The following is a 22,573-nucleotide window of genomic DNA, read 5'->3' as shown; positions in this document are numbered from 1 at the left end:
TTGAATTCCAATGACTGAGTTTCCGTTAGAGAACTTTATACTTTTTAATGCAGAGTAGTCTATTCTGCATGTTATAACTATACTTTAAATGAAGAAACAACTCACCAAAAGTACATTTGTAGAATTAAGAACGTAACACACAAATTTCACAATATAAGGCACTTTAATGGGAAACATTTTGATTATATTTTAAAGTGAAGCAAAGGATGATTACGATTAAGATTATTTACCACAACCTTGCTGGGCCGCTTTTGCAAGTGCAACAGTGGCAATGTCATCCATAGTGCAGTCCTGTTTAGCACATTCCAGGTATGCATTTGCTGCACTGCTTTTAAAAGAGTAACGAGGTATATTATAAAAGTGCCATATTAATATTTGAACAAACAGTTTATGACATTTTAATTTTTGAAATATATACATCTAGTTTTGAAGTTAAAATTTACAACTAAATCTGCCTTTGGTTATCTTTTTATTGTTTATCATTTATTCTTCGTTTTTATTTTATCGCATGTAATATATAGATAAAAAGGACTGTTATTTGTAGAGTGATGATGCAGTATGCAATTAAAAAAAACCCAATCTATATACAACAAAATCTGACCTGCAATATTTCTCCCTGTCAAGTCCTACCTCGCCCGCAAATGTTGTGGTGCAGGCATCACATGTCCCTGCTTTGTAGTAAATGTAAATGATATAGTTTTTTTGTATATTGGTAGAACATTCAATTTTGATTTTCAATTACTTAAAAAATTGAAAAAATCTATAAAATACTGAAATCCGCGGACATTGAATACGGATAATTTCTTATTGAATGGTAAACTCAAAGGTTCAACACATTAATCGAACAACTGTACTATTCCTGACTTGGAACAGGCATTTTTTATAGTCGAAAATGGTGGATTTATCATGGTTTTAAAGCTAGGAGAACCTCCGAATTTGCCATACGATAAACGAAACTGAATACAGGAAAAACTTGTTACTATTATTTAACGTAGATTATTCTTAAACTTCGTCGAAGTTATGTTTAGGACAATGGAAAGCGGTAGTTGCTAAAACTGTTATGGTCATTTGTGTGTTTTTTTCTTCAAGCTTGACGCTGTTTAATGCACTTCCATTGTTTAGCTTTTGGTTCTTACTTATTGCAATAAATTGAATTATAATGGAACTTATATCATCTTAGACTTTTAGTTTCTTCCAAGAATGTTATAACTGTTATAGCCGTGTCGTCCAAATTCCCTTTTATAATGATACTTTAAATTTGCAAACGACTCATTAGAATTACAATTTCATGATTTAGTAAGTAAAACGCAAGTTTCGTATTTTTATAAGATACACCAGTTGGGAACAAATTTATAGTATCATTTAAATGTATCGTAAAGGACGATTACGATCAGGTATACTTACCACAGAATGTATAGCATCATTTAAATGAATAGTAAATGATAATAACGTAAAGATTGAGAATACATACCACAGGCGGCTTCCTTAGCTTTTTCTGCAACTGCAACGCCACTTTTGCAACCTTCTTCGATACATTCAACATATGTCTTTGCTGCACTGTTTTAAAAATAAACAAAACAACGGAATAGCAGAGGAACGAAGTTTATTATCAAAGTTTCGTATTAATATTTGAACAAATGTTTTTTCTTATTTGAAAAAAATGTGAATAATATACGTTTGGTACCGAAGTTATAATTTTAAACTAAATCTGCCTTTAAGTACTTTTATTTTTTGAAGGTGCAAATGTCAATCTTTTATTCTTAATTTTTCATTTCATAGCATGTATTATGTAAATGAAAAGGACTGTTTACCGTAGAGCGATGGTAAAGTGCGCAATTAAAAAATACCAAGAACTATATACAAAACATCTGACCTGCATAATTTATCCTTGTCAAATCCTGCCGCTTTCCCAAAATCTGCGATGCAGGAAATACAAGTCCCTGCTTCAGCCCCTGAATAAAATATAATCAAAAATATTTTCAGATTTCATTTCAGAGTTACCTTCAATTAACCAAAGTCTTAAGACGGGTTTCAAAAAAGGACCCTTTACCTTTATGAAAATAAGCTTCGTTATAGACTAAACATTTCCGCACGGAACAATTAATGAATATAATAGTTTTATTCTTAAACAAATCCTAGTATACCTTCTGAAGAATAGAATCTCATCGGATTTCAACTTTCTAGTGTGATGTATTCCGAACGGAAAACGCTTACACTGTGGATGCGAACAGATTTTCTGCTTTTGGCATTCGTGCTCATTGTTGTTTAAACCTGAATTTGTATTCGTTAAATCGATTGATGAAATTTAAACATTGTAAATAAGTATTACCTAAATTTCATATATTGCGGTCATCACACAATTGATAGAAATGTTACATATATTGTTTATTTTCCATTTTATTCAGCAATTTCGATTAAAATCAATTAGTTGCAGACTATCCCTAAATGAACATTGGAAAGTACCAAGAAGCAATTAGAAGGCGAATAAAACAGAAACGTTAATTAATAATTGTAATCCATCACGAATTGAAATTTGTTCCATATTTGAAAGCTTGGATAAGTTCTACAAATAAGGTCGCCAATGCAAGAAACTAATTAAGTTCTACGCATACTACTCATTTAAATTCACCATATTTTGCAATGTCTTAGCACAACCCATTTTTGAATGAATTTACTTGTATTAAAGATTCTACTAAATTCTTTTGGAAATCAAGGTATTGCATTTTTAACATGTCAAATGGATTTATAAGTGGACAACCCAAAGACATTTACAAAGTACATATACATCTTAAAAGAAAGGTCATCATCTTTCGTATAATCATAAAACTCAGTACTACATCGAGGTTGCTGTCGCTTTTTGAGGTCTGAGAGTCTATACATTTGATGACCTTAACCTTTTAGCCATGACGTACTCAGACAGAGATCTTACTGTCAATAAAATGTAGAAGTGGCATAACATGATATGATGCAACTTATGTATAAACTACCAAAGTAGATGACAACAAACTTTGACACGCACTCCTGAAAACTTGAAGAACTATCACTGATAGACAACATGGCAATACAGGTTAAACTAGTTTTGATGTTTTAGATATTTTCGTTATAGCCCCATTTTTCATCAAACTTAACGAGGTGCATATTTATTGAGGTGTCTTCTTAAAGTTTATTAAATTTGAGTTTATTGAAACGGATAGTGGCTTACATTTTTCTGATATACCTTTGTAATTTTATGTCTGATTAATACTGATTAATGCACACCCATTGTTCTGTAACATATACGTAATTATTCAATAGTTATAATTTTAATTTGGAGTAAGATTGCCTAAACCTGTGAGCCTTTTTCGAGACCATTATTCCTGTAATAGCAGGGTCGTCCATTTTCCCTGTTATAAAGATACTTGAAATATCTCGTCATAAGTACATTTGCAAATTTTAGAACCTTAAATGCAAGTTTCGCATTCATTAGCAGGTCAATCAAACCTCAATTTATAGTTACATTTCAATGTTAAGCAAAAGATGATAACGATATACCTACCACAGGCTTTTTGAGCAGCTCTGGCAGAGAAGACCTTGAAAATTTGAGTGAACGACGTGCAGTCTTTTTCAGCACATGCCACATAAACGTTTGCTGCACTGTTTTAAAATAAATCAAAAAATAGAATTGTAGACGAACAAAGTGTATTATTAAAGTATTATATTAATATGTGACTTTTTTTAAAATTTTGTAAATGACATACCTCTTGTGTAGAAAATTTACATTTATAATCTTAATTTGTAGATACTATTGTTAATCAAAGGTTTAAATGTTTTCCTTTATTCTTTATTTTTATTTCATAGCACATTTATTTGAAGATGAGAACGACAATAGAGCGAATAACAAAACAAGAACTATATAAAACAAAATCTGACCTGCATGTTTTCCCCTTGTCTTCATATGTTTTCTTGCATTCCGAACAAGTATCTGCTTCAGCTCCTGAATATTATTTTAACAAAACTAGTTTCACAGTTTTATTTAAGAGTAAATTACGATTAATTTAAGTCTTAAGTTGTGTTTCTAAAACAGGATCGTGTATCTCAATGTTTTTGCATGGACAATGATGGAACAATAAATGAATAATAAAAGATAGTATACCTTCTGAAGAATAGAAACTTGATTTATTAAACATTCTAGTGTGATGTATTCATAACGGGAAAGTTACCCTTTAGTTGCAAACAGATTTACTAGTTTAGAGTTTACGTTAATTTTTTGCAACCTTGATTTGTATTTATTTAATGCGATTGATGAGACTTGCACCTTGTTTACAAGTGTTGACTTAAATTAGTATATCACGCCAATCACACACTTGCTAAACATAATACATACATATTCAATAAGACAACTCAGATCTACAGAAAAATATCTAAACTTGCATGATGATACTTGTATACACAAGACAAATACTGAGACCAATGGCAGACATGGCGTACATTCTCGTAGTTTTATCTCTGTACAAAGAAACGAATTTCACAAAATGAAGTATGAAAAAAATAATAAATATAGAAAACACACTAAAGATCGATATAACCAACAAAAAATACACGTATAAAATATATTGTAGCAAAAAAACTCGTACCGATTATTTAAAGGATACGTAATAGCATAAAAAACTATAATCTTCTTTTTCTATGACATATAAGAGAAAATTATAATTAAAACATCCACTGGGTAATTAAAAATAAAAATTGACGATTAAGAGAAGCTTGCAGGAATGAGTTGCGTTTCGTTTAATTTAATTATGTATATTGTAAAAACGAAACACCTTCTTTTAGAAAAATAAATCAAGATCCGTAAATTGCGTCATATTTTCAAACAATAATAAAGTATTGCCTACTTGGTATAAATGAAAGTTGCTGTTGCTGCCTACAGAAAAGCCTTCTCAAATTATAAGCCTAGGATCATTGATGATTTTTTTTTATTTGAATATTTATATATATATATGTATTGATCCACCTATCTTTTATTTGTGTCAAATCAGTTGCAGTTTACTCTACTTTTCATTTTGTGTTTGAACTGTACAAAAATGTATGACTGGTTAATCTATCCAAAAAAAAACTTACAAAACAAAATAGAGTAAACACTAATGGAAAAAAACCTTAAAATATTACAAAACGCTACAGATCTTTCGTCTTGACTTTTGGCGGATGATTTTGACCAGTATGCAGGGGTACACTTTGCCATGAGACTGTTAATATATCCAATTGCAAAGACAAATAAATTATAATATAATCCATTTTCTATCAGTCCTTTTTTGCAAGTGTTGTAGAAACTCTATATAGTTATCAAAAGTACCAGGCTTATAATTTGATACGATAGACGAGCGTTTCGTCCACATTCGACTCATCAATGACGCTGAGATCAATTTAGTTAGAAAGCAAAACAAGTGTAACGTTGAAGAGCATTGAGGACCAACAATTCTTAAAAGTTGTGCCAAATATGGTTATGGTAATCTTTGCCAGGGATAAGACAATCCTAAGTATTTCGAATAATTCATTTTTTTTTAAATCAGTAAATTTATAAAAATGACCTAGAATTGATATTCATATCAACACTGAATTGCTGACTGCTGGTCTGGTGATACACTAGGGAACGTAACTCCCACCAGCACAGGCATCAACTCAGTAGTGAAAATAGTAATCTATTGTACTAGGCTTATACTTTGATACACCAGACGCGCGTTTTGTCCACATCAGACTTATCAGTAACGCTAAGATAAAAATAGTTTGAAAGCCAAACAAGTATAAAGTTGAAAAGCATTGAGGACCCAAAATTTCAAAAAGTTGGCTAAGGTAATTTATGCCTGGGATAAGAAAATCCTTAGTATTTCGAATATTCATACTTTTGAAATCAGTTCGTTTATAAATATGATCATACAATTGATATTCGTGTCAACACCGAAGTGTTGACTACGGGGCTGATTTTATAATATTAATATTATTTAGGCCAATGTTATCAAAGAAACACTTAATTTTACATTGTGAAAAATGTCTGTTCCGCAGTATTTTTTCATACATGCTAGTATTATGATCAACTGAGAGTGTAACATATTCGATTAAATAAAAAAAATCTTTCCAAACAGTGAGGTGTCCCCTTTAATTCACCATATTGCTAGTGGATTTATAACTTTTAAAGTTTTAATTTAAACTGTGTGTATTTGGACAGAATACAGATGAAATTTATAGTCTTCCAATTTTAGAATATTTTTTTGAAGATTCAAACATCGTTTCGAAAAAGTCTCGAGTTAAAAGAAATGAAACTGGATTACCTATTTATGTAACTAACAATTCTTGATACGTTTGATTTCATACACTGAAACCAGCTGGGAATCCCTTGTTTAGACGATTATATATGAAAAGAATGAAAAGTTTGACAAGTAAATATCAATGAATATTGCTATATTTAGTTTGAAAAACACTTGACAAAACTGCCTGTTTCCTGTTTGCAGAGATGTCAAGATTTTGAAATATAGATAAAGTAAATAGTTATCAAAAGTACCAGGATTATAATTTAGTATGCCAGACGCGCGTTTCGTCTACATAAGACTCATCAGTGACGCTCATGTCAAAATATTTAAAAAGCCAAACAAGTACAAAATTGAAGAGCAGTGAGTAGCAGTCTTTGGTACTGACATTTTACCAATTTCCGATACCAAACACACAAGTAATATCCGGTACAATTTTATTGATCTTTAATTAAGGTGTTGTTTTAATTTTACACGCCATTTTTGACATAGGCAAATGCCTGTACCAAGTCAGGAATATGACAGTTGTTATCCATTTGTTTGATGTGTATCAGCTTTTGATTTTGCAAATTGATTGTGAACTCTCCGTTGTAAATTTTTCTCGGGGCTTATTATTTTTGAGATTTGACTTTTTTCCTTCATAGATCAAATTGACTATGAACCCCAACCACCTATTTCAAATGAATAAACTGTTTTAGCAATAAAACACAGGAATAGGACTCATGTTTATTGTACTTAAATAGTATAATGTAAATATTGAACCAAAATTGCAAAACTGCAAAACGTTGGACCCTTCACGCGTTGGTTGACCGTTATAAAATATCCGATCCCCTTTTCCCTGGATATAACCTACCATATAAGATTTATTACCGGGTTTGTACGCACATGAGCGACACTTTAGTTAAGCAACCAACAATCAATAAATATACTTATATATACTCAACTAGGTTTTATTATGTATTTTCAATCTTCGGTATTATGTTATACATTTGATCCATGTCATTCTGTTACAAAAAAAAAATAATCATATCAGACAATAAATTTATGAAATCTACGATTTAAAGATTAACAGAATATATTTATAATTTATCAACAAACACGTGCGTTTCGGCATATGTGATTCCCATCTGATTTGTTACTGGGCCTAATAAGTTTGATCTTGTAATAGAGTCACCAAAAATTTGTCACCATTTGCCATTTTTCTATGCTGCGAAGCGAATCAAAAGATAGGGATTGCTTAATCAGTGGAGGTGGTGTTAACATTTATGCTTAGGTTTTATGGGCACCTCTATATCCTAAGAACTAGTCTTGTAGTCCTTATTTAATGAAACTTGGTATATTTATATGCCCAAAAACTAGTCTAGCTCAGCTGTATTCAAATCATTTGACATTGACCTTGAATTTCTTGTTGAGCGATTTTGACAGTTTTTTATACGCCCGTCAAAATTTGGAAGGTATGACAATAGGATGGAATTTTTAAAGAGGATTGACATTATGATGGCTTCCGTTGGTTACCACAGGCGAGACACACTTTAGTGTTTACTCTTGTGTTATTAAATCTGTCCAGTATAGGGGCTTTTATTTTATCTATCATTTCTACGATATTAAACATAATAAATACTCATTTCCCTAGTAAGTAATAAAAAAGACTACAACATCAACAGTTGAGTTACATATACACCAAAATTTGCTACTTTCTGAAACCGATAAAGTCATGTACATTCACACAAATAGAATTCAGTTTCATAATTTTTCCTACAAGTCTTCACGATCTATTTATTTTCCTCTTTCAGGTATGAAATAGTCGGTGCCTTATGTACATAAATTCATGCTTATAAATTCATGATTTTCTCATTAAAAGTTATGGATTTCTCGCCTTCAATTTTTTATGAAAATCTTCTTATGCACAGAGGAATGGAGATAAAGGAAAATTTCAATATTGTACGAAATGACGACACCAGTACGACTTTGATAGAGACATGTGTACTAAAAGAAAAAAATATGTTTGGAAATACCAACGTCTTTAAGTACCAAAATGACACGGAAAATAACCTTTCCCCTTATACATGTACGAGCGAAGTATAAAAACGGTAGCATTTTTTGGAATAGCTAGCACTAATTATAAATATTCACCATTTGGGATCAACGTCTTAGTCAGCACTTCTGTGTTGACTTGAGTAATCATTAATATGTTCATATTTACAAATTGACTGTTAACAAAACTTTGAATTTTTGAAATACTAAGGCTTTTCTACCTAATATCGCAGTCCCACTGGGCAACGATCGCACTACGATCTGTGCAAAAAATTTTGATGATCGTAGTAAGATCGTGTAGATCGCAGTTAGGTCGTATTACGGTCGTGGTGAGGTTTTCAGTGACGCTCGAATAAAAAAAAGTTAAATAGGCCAAATAAAGTACGAAGTTGAAGAGCATTGAGAACCAAATTCCTAAAAGTTTTGCCAAATACAGCGAAGATAATCTATGCCTGAGGTAGAAAAGCCTTAGTATTTCAAAAATTCTAAATTTTGCAAACAATTAATTTATAAAAATAACCATATCAATGATAATTCATGTCAGCACAAAAGTGCTGACTACTAGGCTGATGATACCCTCGGGAAAATAAATCTCCACCAGCAGTGGCATCGACCCAGTGGTAGTACATATAACTCATCATAGATACCAGGACTAAATTTTGTATATACGCCAGACGCACGTTTCGTCTACAAAAGACTATTCAGTGACGCTCGAATCAAAAAAAGTTAAATAAGCCAAGTAAAGTACGAAGTTGAAGAGCATTGAGAACCAAAATGCCTAAAAGTTTTGCCAAATACAGCTAAGATAATCTATGCCCGAGGTAGAAAAGCCTTAGTAATTTCAAAAATTCAAAATTTTGTAAACTGAATCTATGGAAAAAAAATCTTATTTACTTTACTCGATTTGCAATAAGGTAATTAACATATCATTACTGGAAACTCAGTATTGATTTGTTGGGAATTTTAAAACAATCCGATTTCGCCTTAAACGTCATGGCCTATGTATTTAACGTAATGAATTTATGTTTATTGTTAACAGGCTTTTGCTGTTACATTTCCAACCTATATGTGTATTGTTATGAATTGGATTTTCAATTATTGAAATAGTTTGGAATTCTGAATGTCTTTATGCTGGTTGAACTGTGAGTTTCTTTCAAATCAATTGTTATTATGATACTAAAATTCTTTTAACATTTCGAAATAGTTACATTAAATACGAAAGACGCTAGTTTCATCAAAATAAGGCACACCACAGGGAAATCCATTAGTAGTAGCATGACAAGGCAAAAGTAGTATACGCATATTCAAAAGTCATAAATCGAGTAAGCGAATACAGATCCGGGTAACAAACTAAAACCGGAGGAAACACACCAACTATAAGAAAAAACAGACTAACTTATATAGAAATGGACTGGTAAACAACATTTCATAGGATAGTTAATACTTAATATATTTACCACAACCCAGCTCGGTGAAAGCCTTTTTGGCTAAATCAAGAGTGGTCTTAATTGAATCCACATCGCAGTTTTCTTCCATACAATCTAAATTGGTTCTTCCTGCGCTGTTGTTTTAATAAACAAAACAATGTAATATCATATCAAAATTTATTTATATTTTATATATGTACATGATGTAGAACTGTTTTATAAATTTGTGAATAAAATAAATCTAAAGTCAACATTATTATTTCTCTAAATTTTCTGCCAATAGTTTCTTTCAATTATTTAAGGCACCCTTTCCTCGAATCTGCATTTTCATTTACAGCATGTATATGTCGATGGTGACAACAACTATCAAATAGTGATGTTTTAAGTGTGCAAATGACAAAAGAAGATAAATGTAAAGCCAAATCTAACCTGCATATTTTGTCTTTGTCTCCCCCTGCATCTAAAACTGCCTTTGCAGCTGCTCTGCTGCAGTCCCTACATTTATCTGCTTCAGTTCCTGAATAAATATTTATAAAAAGTGTTTTGATAGTTTTTGTAAAGAGGAACCAACGAGAAACGAAAAGAAACCTAAAAAATAAGATTCTTTCTTTGGACTGTTATATATTGCATATCACAATATAATAATAATGAAACCGCAATGATAACATCTTCGACATATTTATGTGTATTGCTAGATAAGCTTATATCTTGTATCTTGCGAGTCTGGTTGTTAACGGGAAAAAAATATTTAGTTGTAACAAGTAACATAAATAGCAATCATGGCTCACACATTTAATGTAATTCTATTTTCAAAACGACGAAAACAGTTTTGAATTCAAGAAGTTGATAGGGAAACGTTTAAGATACAGGTCTCTAAAACAGAAATAAACCAAATATCTACTCATTTTTACTAATTTTTTTTATAATAATCTTGATAAATCAACAAGCAGTAAACTGGTGTTAACATGTAATAATATGTAGAAAAGAGAGGCGAAAGATACCATACGGACAGTCAAACTAATAGATCGAAAATAAAACTGACAACGCCATGGCTAAAAATAAAAAGACCAACAGACAAATAATAGCACACTTGACACGACATAGTGAAGGTTAGTATGTCAATACAAATATGCTAATTGGGCAATTTTTAAAATACGATTTCATTTACTTTAAAATATTTCAGAGACGCCATGCAAAGTAATGTCAAATGCAAATACACCCAACTCAGTGGGAGAATTATAGCACTTCAAAATACACTAATGAATCGTCTAAGAAATAGAATCCTTTCTGATTTAAAATTTTCATGTGTAATTTATTCATAGCAGAAAACATTTGTCCTGTGAATACTTCTTTAAGAGTTCGTGCTCACTGTTTATTTTTTTCTTTGATTTGCAATTATTCAATTAGCTATCTTGGTTATGTATCACGCGTTCATCTCATAATTGATAAAAATATCACATTATTGGTTAGTATTGTTATTTGGTATAATAGCTTTTAATTAATATTAATTATTGTAAGCCTATCATTACATAACTTTGGTAAATGCAAGGAATTAATTTCAACTACGTATGTATAAACCCCTCTAGATATATCGCTACCCACATTGTCTTAGCAACACCCATTATTAAACAAGTTCACATATGAAAAAGGTTTGATTTATTTTTGTTTGAAATCAATGTATTTCATTTCAACCCTTTAATCCATTTGTTTTGAACAATTAAATATGTTTAAACTAACTAATGATTGTCTATGATAGAACAACATAATTTTTTTTAAATACATACAAATCTTTTTAAAAATACCGAAGATTGAATTAAAAACAAATTTATCTTGACTTCGGATATATAATAATTTACCGCCAGAAAAAGAATTTTATCATCAACATATGAGACAACAAAGAAATCTCTTACCTTGCATGATAATACTGATATACACAACGCAAATACTGAGACTAATGACAGACAGTCTCAAAGGTTCAACACATTAATTGAACAACTGTACTATTCCTGACTTGGAACAGGCATTTTTTTATAGTCGAAAATGGTGGATTTATCATGGTTTCAAAGCTAGCGAAACTGAATACAGGCAAAATTTGTTTGATGTTTTGAGAATTCACGGTAAAAAAAAAAAGAAAAGTAACAAAAAAAACTGAACTTCAGAAAAATTCAAAACAGAAAATCAATTCCCGAATGGCAAAATCAAAAACTGAAACACATCTCACGACTGAATCACAACTATTATATTCCTGCATTGGTAAAGGAATTTTCTTAAGTAGAGTTTGGGGATGTTAAAACCTGGTTTGATGGCTAGCTAAACCTCTTGATTTGCAATAAGATAAACGACCTTGCAATACAGGTATCATTTATTTTTATTTTTATGTATTTTCAAATATTTTATATTTTCTTTAACTAAAAGGGGTGCTAATTAAATGCAGTTTGTTTTCATTTATTAAACTCGGTTCAATTTATGTTTATATTTATGAAACCTGTTTTAAAAGTCGTCAAAAATAGTACTTTAAAGTTAGCATAAGCTAGCAATGTGTACGGGACTCATTTATCATCAACTTATAGTCCAAATTTCTTTTAATGTTGCCAATATTTAATGTAAATGCATTAGTCTGTAATTTTATAGACTGTATTAATAGAATAAAAAGATTTTATTTTAATTTAGTGGATTCGCAATAAGATAAACGACAGGACAGTAAAGACACAACTTGTTTTGAGTTTTAAAAATGTTCCACATTTACCGATATTACGCAGGATCTTATTAAACTCAATTGAGTTGTTGTTTATGTTGATTGAGACCGGTTGTTACTTTTGTGTACTTTTTTAGACCTCCGCGTGTTTATGTCCAAGAAAAGTAAAATTACAAAAATACCAAACTCAGAGTAACATTCAAAATGGAAAGTCCCTCTAAGTTATCAAATGGCATAATAGTTCAAACTCATCAAAGGACTGGAAAACAACTCATATGCTTGACTTGGTACAGTTGACGCTGCTTATTCACTTAAACTGTTTTATTCTTACTTACTGCAATAGTTCGAATTCCAATGGGAGTTAGATATCCCAAGACTCTGAGTAGTCTTTTTTGCATGTTATAATTATACTTTAAAGGAAGAAACATCTCTCCAAAAGTACATTTTTATGGATTTAATACGTAAAACACAAATTTCACAATATGAGCACATTAATGGGAAACGTTTTGATTATATATAAAAGTGAGGCGAAGGATGATAACGATTATGATATTTACCACACCCTTACTTGGCCGCTTTGGCAAGTGTTAATGATTAGGTTTTTTTCTAATTTGATAGAAAATGTTTTTTTGATTTTCATTTACTTGACAAAAGGAAACATCTAAAAAATACTGAATTTCGAGCTCAATAAAATTCAAAACGAAAAGTTCCTCAGTGAATGGTAAACTCAAAGGTTCAACACATTAATCGAATGAACAACCGTACTTTTTTTTTTACTAAGAACAGGCATGGCTATAGTAGAAATTGGTGGATTTATCATGGCCGAACAATAAACGAAACTGCAATACAGGGATTTTTTTTTGAGAATTTATGTGTAAAAAAGTAAAAAAACAAAAATACTTTAAAATATTGAAGTATAATGCTAAATTAGTTCAAAGAAATACCGGGTATTTTGTATCTGGCGAGTCTGGTTGTTAACGTGCCACAGTTATTGTGTTGTAACGAACAAGCACAAATTGCAATCACGGCTCACACATGGAATTTGATTATATTTTCGAAATGACTGAAAAATTTTGATAGTTGATTACCAATACATTTTAAGTTGACGGGTAATCGTTTCAGACACAGCTCTCTAACAACAGAAATAAACCAGTAGTCTGCTCATGTCTCCTTTTGATTTACAATATTCATTAATACCAAAACAGAAAGGTACTAATGAAATGGCAAAATCAAAAGCTCATACATTTCAAACGAATAGACAACCGTTATATTATTTCTGACTTGGATGAGGCATTCGCTTGATTAACAATTAGTAGGTTTTTGGTTTATAGCTAGCCAAACCTCTTAATTCACCATAAGATAAAAGACGCGGCAATATAGAATAAAATTGTTCTCATGTTTTGAGAATATCCTAGATTTTCAAATTTTTCCTTAGACTAAAAAGGGTGCTTATGTATTGTAGGGTCTTATAAAAATCAGTTGAATTAATGCTGATGTTTATTGAAAACGGATGTTGCGTACACTTTTCTGGACCTTCGTGCGTTTTTGTCCGAAAAAAAGTTAATTAACATAACTATCAAACTAAGAGTAATGTTTAAAACTGAAAGTCCCCTTTCAAATGGCAAACAAATCATCAGAATGGAAAACAACTATCAAATTCCGACTTGGTATAGTTGACTTGTTTAGTTGACTTCAATTGTTTGTTTTTTAATTCTTACCTATTGCAATTGTTTGAATGCCAATGGCAGTTAGATTGCCTAAGACTAGTACTGTAACATGAAAGTCTATATTATATACTTGAAATGTGCATTACAACTACAATGTTCTGCTTTAGAAAGTAAAGCACAAGTTTCGTGTTCATAAGACACATCAATTAGAAGAACATTTACAGTATCATTTCAATGTTTAACAAAGGACGACTACGAATGAGTATACTAACCAAAGTCTTGGTGAACCTCATTTCAGGGTTTAACAAAGGACGATTACGCAAAGGACAATTGCGATTAGGTATGCTTTCTATCAAATTTATAGTATCTTTTAAATAGATGGTAAAGGATAATTACGATTTAGTATACATACCACAGGTAAATTTCTAGCTCAATGGTTTTTAACCTCTGTGTGTAATTGTTCAATCGATCGATGAAATTTGAACAATGTAAACGCAAGTTTCGCATTCGAGAATTTTTTTATAAGAATATTTAAATGAATAACTAAGGATAACTACAATTGAGTATACTGACCAAAGTCTTGCTGAACCTCATTTCAATGTATAACAAAGGACGATTACGATTAGGTATACTTTCTACAAAATTTATAGTATACATACCACAGGCGGCTGTCATAGCCGCTTCGGCAACTGTCTCGACGGCACTGATAGCACCACTCGGAGTGCAATCTTTAGCACATTCCACAAATATTTCTGCTGCACTATTTAAAAAAAAAAATGAAAAAATGAAATAGCCGAAGAACGACATTATTATTAATATTATGACAATATTTTTTTTTTAAAATACTCTGAAATCCAGAAAAAAGCCAAATGTGAATAATATACCTCTAGTATTTAATTTTAAATCTAAATCTTCCTTAATTAGTTCCTTTCGTTTATTGAATTTTCATCTTTTTAGGCTATATTCCTATATTTCATTTCACATAATGTTATATGTAGACAAAGAAACTGATATCAATAGAGCCCGGATTAATCGTGCAATTAAAGATAAAGAACTATATACAAAAAACTCTGACCTGCATTGACCTCCCGCGCCCGCATAATCAGAGGTGCAGGCAACACAAGTCTTCGTTTCAGCACCTCAATAGATTATAAGAAAACATGTTTTTAAAGTTAATTTCAAAGTTACCTTCGAATAATCTAAGTCTTAAGAAGGGTTTCGAAAAAGGACCCTATACCTACATTGTATAAGATAAAAAGTTTCCTTTGTTATGACTATAAATGTTCGCACGGAACAATATATGAATAGTTTTATCCTTAAAAAACCTAGTTTACCCTCTGAAGAATAGAACCTCATCGGATTTCAAACTTAAGACTTAAAATTTCTCGGAAGATATATTCCTAGCAGAATACCTGTGCTGCTTTTGAAATTTAAGCTTAATATTTTTAACCTCTTTGTGTAATTGTTCAATCGATCGATGAAACTTGAACATTGTAAACACGTGTTGCCTAAATGTTGCATATCGCAGTCATCACACAATTAATACAAATGTTACATAAATTGTTTGCTTTGTATCTTTATCAATCAATTACTATAAAAATCAACTAGATTAAGTCTATCCTTAAATAATTTGAAGTACCAAGAAGCTAGTAGAAGGCAATTATAATAAAGAAAAAAAAATAATGTTAAAACATCATATGTTTATCGTGAAATATAAAAACAAGAATGTGTTCATAGTACACAGATGCCCAACTCGCATTATCATTTTCTATGTTTAGTGGACCGTAAAATTGGGGTAAAAACTCTAATTTGGCATTAAAATTAATAAGATCATATTATAGAGAACATGTATACTAAGTGTCAAGTTGATTGGTCTTCAACTTCATAAAAAACTACCATGACCAAAACCATTAACATGAAACGTGCACTATCATTTTCTGTGTTCAATCGACCGTGAAATTGGATCAAAATTGTAATATGGCATTAAATGTAGAAATATCATATCATAAGGAACATGTGTACAAAGCTTCAAGTTTATTGGACTTAAACTTCATCAAAACTACCTTGATTAAAAACTTTAACCTGAAGCGGGACAGACCGACGAACGAACAAACGGACGCACGATCGTAGGTGGGGCAAACAAAGTTGAAAAACGTATTGATAATTACTTGCTGAACGTAAAATCGTAATCCCTCTAAAAAGCAAAAACGAAAACCAAATGCTGTTAAAAAAAGTGTTCTTACTTTAACTATTTTATAGATGAACTGTGAGTTTCTTTCAAAATAATTGTTACTATTATACTAAAATTCTTTTAACATTTCGAAATAGTAACATTAAATACGAAAGACGTTAGTTTCATGAAAATAAGACACACCACCGGGAAATCAATAAGTAGTAGCATGACAAGGCAAAAGTAGTATACGCCTGTTTAATAGTCATAAATCGAGTAGGCGAATACAATCTGGGTTACAAACTAAAACCGGAGGAAACATACAATTTACAGGATAGTTAATACTTAATATATTTACCACAACCCAGTTGGGTGTGAGCTTTTTTTGCTGCATCAAGAGCGGTCTTAAATGAAGCCACATCGCAGTTATCTTCCATACAATCAATAAAGGTTCTTCCTGCACTGTTGTTTTAATAAACAAAACAATGTTATATCATAGCAAAAAGGTTTAATTAAAAAAAATATTTATATTTTATATATGTACATGATGTAGAACTGTTTTATAAATTTGTGAATAAAATAAATCTAAAGTCAACATTATTATTTCTCTAAATTTTCTGCCAATAATTTCTTTCAATTATTTAAGGCACCCTTTCCTCGAATCTGCATTTTCATTTACAGCATGTATTTGTCGATGGTGACAACAACTATCAAATAGTGATGTTTTAAGTGTGCAAATGACAAAAGAAGATAAATGTAAAGCCAAATCTAACCTGCATATTTTGTCTTTGTCTCCCCCTGCATCTAAAACTGCCTTTGTAGCTGCTGTGCTGCAGTCACTACATTTATCTGCTTCAGTTCCTGAATAAATATTTATAAAAAGTGTTTTGATAGTTTTTGTAAAGAGGAACCAACGAGAATCAAAAAGAAAATAAGATTCTTACTCTGGAGTTTTATATTTCGCATATCACAATATAATAATCATGAAATGACACAGAAAACCGCAATGATAACATCTTACATATTCAAGTGTATTGCTAGATAAGCTAATATCGTGTATCTTGTATCTTGCGAGTCTGGTTGTTAACGTGAAAAAAATATTTATTTGTAACAAGTAAACATAAATAGCAATCATGGCTCACACATTTAATGTAATTCTATTTTCAAAACGACGAAAACAGTTTTGAATTGAAGAAGTTGATGGGGAAACGTTTAAGATACAGGTCTCTAATAGAAACAGAAATAAACCAAATATCTACTAATTTTTACTATTTTTTTTTTAATAATCATGATAAATCAACAAGCAGTAAACTGGTGTAAACATGTTATAATATGTAGAAAAGAGGGGCGAAAGATACCATAGGGACAGTCAAACTCATAGATCGAAAATAAACTGACAACGCCATGGCTAAAAATAAAATGACCAACAGAAAAATAATAGTAAACTTGACACAACATAGTGAAGGTTAGTATGTCAATACAAATATGCTAATTGGGCAATTTTTAAAATACTATTTCATTTACTTTAAAATACTTCAGAGACGCCATGCAAAGTAATGTCAAATGTAAATACACCCAACTCAGTGGGCGAATTATAGCACTTCAAAATACACTAATGAATCGTCTAAGGAATAGAACCCTTTCTGATTTAAAATTTTCATGTGTAATTTATTCATAGCAGAAAACATTTGTCCTGTGAATACTTCTTTAAGAGTTCGTGCTCACTGTTTATTTTTTACTTTGATTTGCAATTATCAAATTAGTTATCTTGGTTATGTATAACGCGTTCATCTCACAATTGATAAACATATCACATTAATGGTTAGTATTGTTATTTGATTTAGTAGCTTTTAACTAATATTAATTATTGTAAGCCTATCCTTACATAACTTTGGTAAATGCAAGGAATTAATTTCAACTACGTATGTATAAACCCCTCTAAATATATCGTTACCCACATTGTCTTAGCAACACCCACTATTAAACAAATGAAAAAGGTTTGATTCATTTTTATTTGAAATCAATTTATTTCATTTCAACCCTTTAATCCATTTGTTTTGAACAATTAAATATGTTTAAACTAACTAATGATTGTCTATGATAGGACAACATAATTTTTTTGTAAGTACATACAAATCTTAAAAAAATGAATTAACTCTTAAAAAAGCCGGAGTTTGAATTAAAAACAAATTTATCTTGACTTAGGATAGATAATAATTTACCGCCAATAAACGAATTTTATCATCAACATATAAAATTTCTAATGAGATAACACATTTTAAAAGAAAGATATCTCTTACCTTGCATGATGATACTGATATACACAAGACAAATACTGAGACCCAAGACAGACAGGGTGTACATTCTCGTGGTTTAAACTAAAAACATTTTAAAAATGAAATATAAAAAGATGAAAAAACCAAATCCTAAAGACTGCACACAATTCAATCAAATATAACAAAAATCGAATTATTTATAATACAACAACTCATTGATAAGTCTTAATCGAAAAAGGATACACAAAATTTATTGCAAAACAAAGATCGGTATTCTAAAATAGACGAAAGGTTAAAAAATTATAAACGCCTATTTTGCATAAGAAAAAGCATATATAAACATAAACAGATCTATTACTTTTATGACTTTCCTTTTAAAAACCAATTAGTAAAAAAATAAAGAAAAACAAAAGACGACTATGATCAAGAACTAGCATGAATTATTTGCGTTTGTTAATTAAAAAATGTTCCATGCACAAGTAAACAATTATGTTTTAGAAAAAAAAACAGAGACCCACACATAGCCACTTTACTTTCGAATATTTAATAAAATAGTACCTGTTTTATATAACTAAAAACTGATGTTGTTGATAACTTCAAAGCCCTCTGAAGTCACAAACTTATTTTTTCGATCTATATATACGTGGCCACTTGTACATTTTACAAATAAACTCCACCCACCTTATACATGTGTCCAATCAAGTTTCAAGTGGTGTTTCAAACTAAGTGTACAGTGTAACAATACAATAATGTATCATTGGTTAATCTATATAAATAATACAAAACAAAAGAGAGAAATATATCAAGGGGTAATAATGTTTTAAAAGTATAACATATTAAAGAAAATATGAATGGTAAATTGACTCTGTATGATTTTTCACAAAGTAAGCTGAATTCCTACCCTAAACTTGATATTTAAAACGTCTAATGCCTTTTTTGTTAACGAAACATAAGCTGACGAGTTCTTTCAGTCGAGCTTTAAGTTTAGTATGTGGAATAGTGGTATAAAGAGTTGAAAAATCAAAGGTTTTAATGTTTGCACAATGTTTTAATGATTGAGATTGTAAATTCACCAATAACTCTTTTGAATTTTTCAGTATCCACATCTGATTAACACCATTTCTTGAATATGCCGTTTCGAAATATTTCTGAAATCCTTCTTTGACTGCAGTGAGTACGGCAGTAAGAAAGGGGTTTAGTGGAACCCTTGGAAGAACCTACAATTGCAAGTTTTAACTCAACCGTGTAGATTTATAAACCGAATACATCTGACATTAAATAGATTTGAAACATACATGTTTTGTAATAATTGCTCTTCATTTGTTTTAGAATTGAAGATTATTTAAAGAATTGTCAAGAATAAATAAAACCTGAGAGAAAAACGATTACAAGTACTGTATATAAAACTGAAGATCCAATAGAAAATCAAGACAAACCCAAATCGGGGATAGCAATCTATCATTTATAAACTGAATTTCTAATCAGCCATATTAATTCTAAATTCTAAAAAGCATCAAAACCATTCAATTACTTATTGATTTATAATTTTGAAAGTTCAAACTGAACTATGTGTATTTTTGGCAGAATATACATTACATTCATATTCTTCCAATTGTAGAAATTTCGTTTGAAGTATTATCCACCTGTTGTCTCGAAATGCGGTTTGTTTAGAAAATGATCTCGTGACAACATGAAATGAAACTTGATTAACAATTGAAGCAAGAGCATATTATTGATGAGTTTTATTCTATACACAGAAGTAAGTGGGGGAACCCTTGCATAGACGATACAACATTGAAAGAGGAAGATTTTGGCTAAGATACATTTCTCACATTTTGTTTCTTTCGAGAGATTTTAATATCCTAACTCATTTAACATATACGTAAGAAAATGCTGACAAACGCATTATTTTATCCCTCTTGTATAACACTTGACAAAGGAGTAGGTCCAGTAAGACCCCTTTTTGGCCCCAAAATATAGCAGTTTTACAAAATTGTTAAAATGTAAACTTTTAGTCATTTATTGGATAGTAGAAAGGTTCTGCTACATAAATATGAGCTCTTTTTGGCAATACAATGCACATATATTGAGAACTAGCACCATTAATTCATGCCCATTTTAGAAACCCATCAATTAGTCGTAGTAACTATTTATTTACGTGCTCTAATACCAACATCGGATATGCTGATTCATATAAGTACCTAGGCCTTTGGCTGGATGAACATTTGAACATGCAACAAGCTGTTGGAGAATTGGCCAAGTCGGCTAGTCGTGCACTAGGCGCCTTATACGGAAAATTTATAAGTAGTGGAGGTATGACTCAGCGTGTTTTCTTCAAGCTGTATGAATCAACAGTTGAGCCTATCCTATTCTATGCAAGTGGTATATGGGGAACAAAACAATATGGTGTGATTAACAATGTTCAAAACAAAGCCTGCAAATTATTTCTAGCTGTAGGAAAACGAACATCAAACTCCGCAGTACGTGGCGATTTAGGACTGATAACGTGTTTCAATAAACAAAAACTGTCATGCATCCGTCTATTATGTAGGCTGAAACGCACAGACGATGCTAGACTTATTTCAACGGTGTCGAACTGGGCCTCAAGACGTCGGAAAGGATGGCACAAGCAAGTGACCGGTTTTATAAACTCTATTGAATGTGCAGATTTAGTCAATAACACTCAAATATCATTAAAAACAGCAGTACATCTAATTAAAGACAAAGTGACAATTCTAGATAATGATGAATTTTTATCAGAACTTTTTAATGACAGAAATCACCCAAACGGAAATAAACTACGAACTTATCGCTTATACAAAGAAAATGTTAAAACTGAACAATATATACAGCGTAACATCCCACGTTCCGTAAGACGAACAATGACACTTTTTAGAAGTGGAGCGTTGCCATTGGCTATTGAAACGGGACGATATTCCAGACCGCAGATACCCTTGAATGAACGATTATGTAAACTATGTGACCATTCAACCGTAGAAAATGAAATACACTTCATGATGAACTGTCCGCTCTATTCGGACATTAGATTTGAACTTTTTCAAAATGCTAAACAGTTGATTGATAATTTTGAAATATTAACAACTGCACATAAGTTTACATCTTTAATGAAATGTGATGAAATCCAACCACTTTTGGCTAATACACTCCATAAATGTTTTATGAGACGTAAAAAATTTATATAATATTGTTTAAACTTAATGTAATGATTTAAATTTCCTTTTTTGTATTTTTACTTTGTAAATCTTTATACTTAACGAATTTATTTTGAATTAATCGTTAAATTATTACTGTAAATTTTACTAAAAATTTTACTGAACTATAACTGAATTCTTACTCTTTTTTTTACCTTTACCCTAGTGGCGTTTTTAAGCGAACTAAACTGTAATTATACTTCTTTTGTATTTATTGTTGTTTTTTATTAGTAAGTTCTATATTATTATTTTGAAGCATTCATGAATAGATATTTTATAATTGTATTTTTTTTTTAAACATTTTCCTTCAGTATTACTGTTATAGCTTTTATTTGTATATACAGTGTCTCGTAAGTCTTTATAGGCTGGGTATTGATCCTTTTTTTTTATGATGTTAACGTTTTTATGTATTTTAATGTAGATCAATATGTGACACTTTAATAAACTATTATTTATCTTATCTTATCTTATCCATGCTAAATTACTGAAATCTTCACAATTCTAGCATTTTAGTTAAATTTTAGACGGTTTCCGCGTAAAACGAAAGTGGCCGCATTCGTGTTCATCCAAAATATTGAAATGGAAGTTGAATTTGATGATAATACATAACATATATAAAGATTGAGGATGAACACGGATGCGGCCACTTTCGTTTTTGACAAAACCCATCCGAAAAGTGACATTTTTTCGCATATTTGGTAGATTTCTCATATTTGACCCTAAATCGGATCGTTTTTAATGACTAAATAAGTTAAAATCTTTCACATAAATTAATTGCATCATATGAAATAGACACTTAAGTGTTAAAAAAGTG

The 22,573-nt window shown here is 30.7% G+C and overlaps 1 protein-coding gene across 1 annotated transcript; it reads right to left on the bottom strand.

Annotated features, from left to right (window-relative positions):
- Nucleotides 1-207: 207 nt before the first annotated feature.
- On the bottom strand, nucleotides 208-19,182 carry LOC139529735 (uncharacterized). The gene is made up of 10 exons (XM_071325607.1): nucleotides 19,106-19,182; nucleotides 18,572-18,649; nucleotides 17,045-17,132; nucleotides 16,630-16,733; nucleotides 3,910-3,973; nucleotides 3,536-3,633; nucleotides 1,874-1,952; nucleotides 1,472-1,557; nucleotides 602-668; nucleotides 208-325 (listed from the first exon to the last, which is right to left on the bottom strand). Exons 2-10 carry the CDS (start codon nucleotides 18,633-18,635, stop codon nucleotides 223-225), a joined length of 753 nt encoding a protein of 250 aa, XP_071181708.1. The 5' UTR covers nucleotides 18,636-18,649; nucleotides 19,106-19,182; the 3' UTR covers nucleotides 208-222.
- Nucleotides 19,183-22,573: the final 3,391 nt, after the last annotated feature.

Source organism: Mytilus edulis, chromosome 7 (genome assembly GCF_963676685.1).
Source record: "Mytilus edulis chromosome 7, xbMytEdul2.2, whole genome shotgun sequence".
NCBI lineage: Eukaryota > Metazoa > Mollusca > Bivalvia > Mytilida > Mytilidae > Mytilus > Mytilus edulis.
Note: the sequence above shows the minus strand (reverse complement) of the source record. Positions and strands in the feature narration are given on the sequence as shown.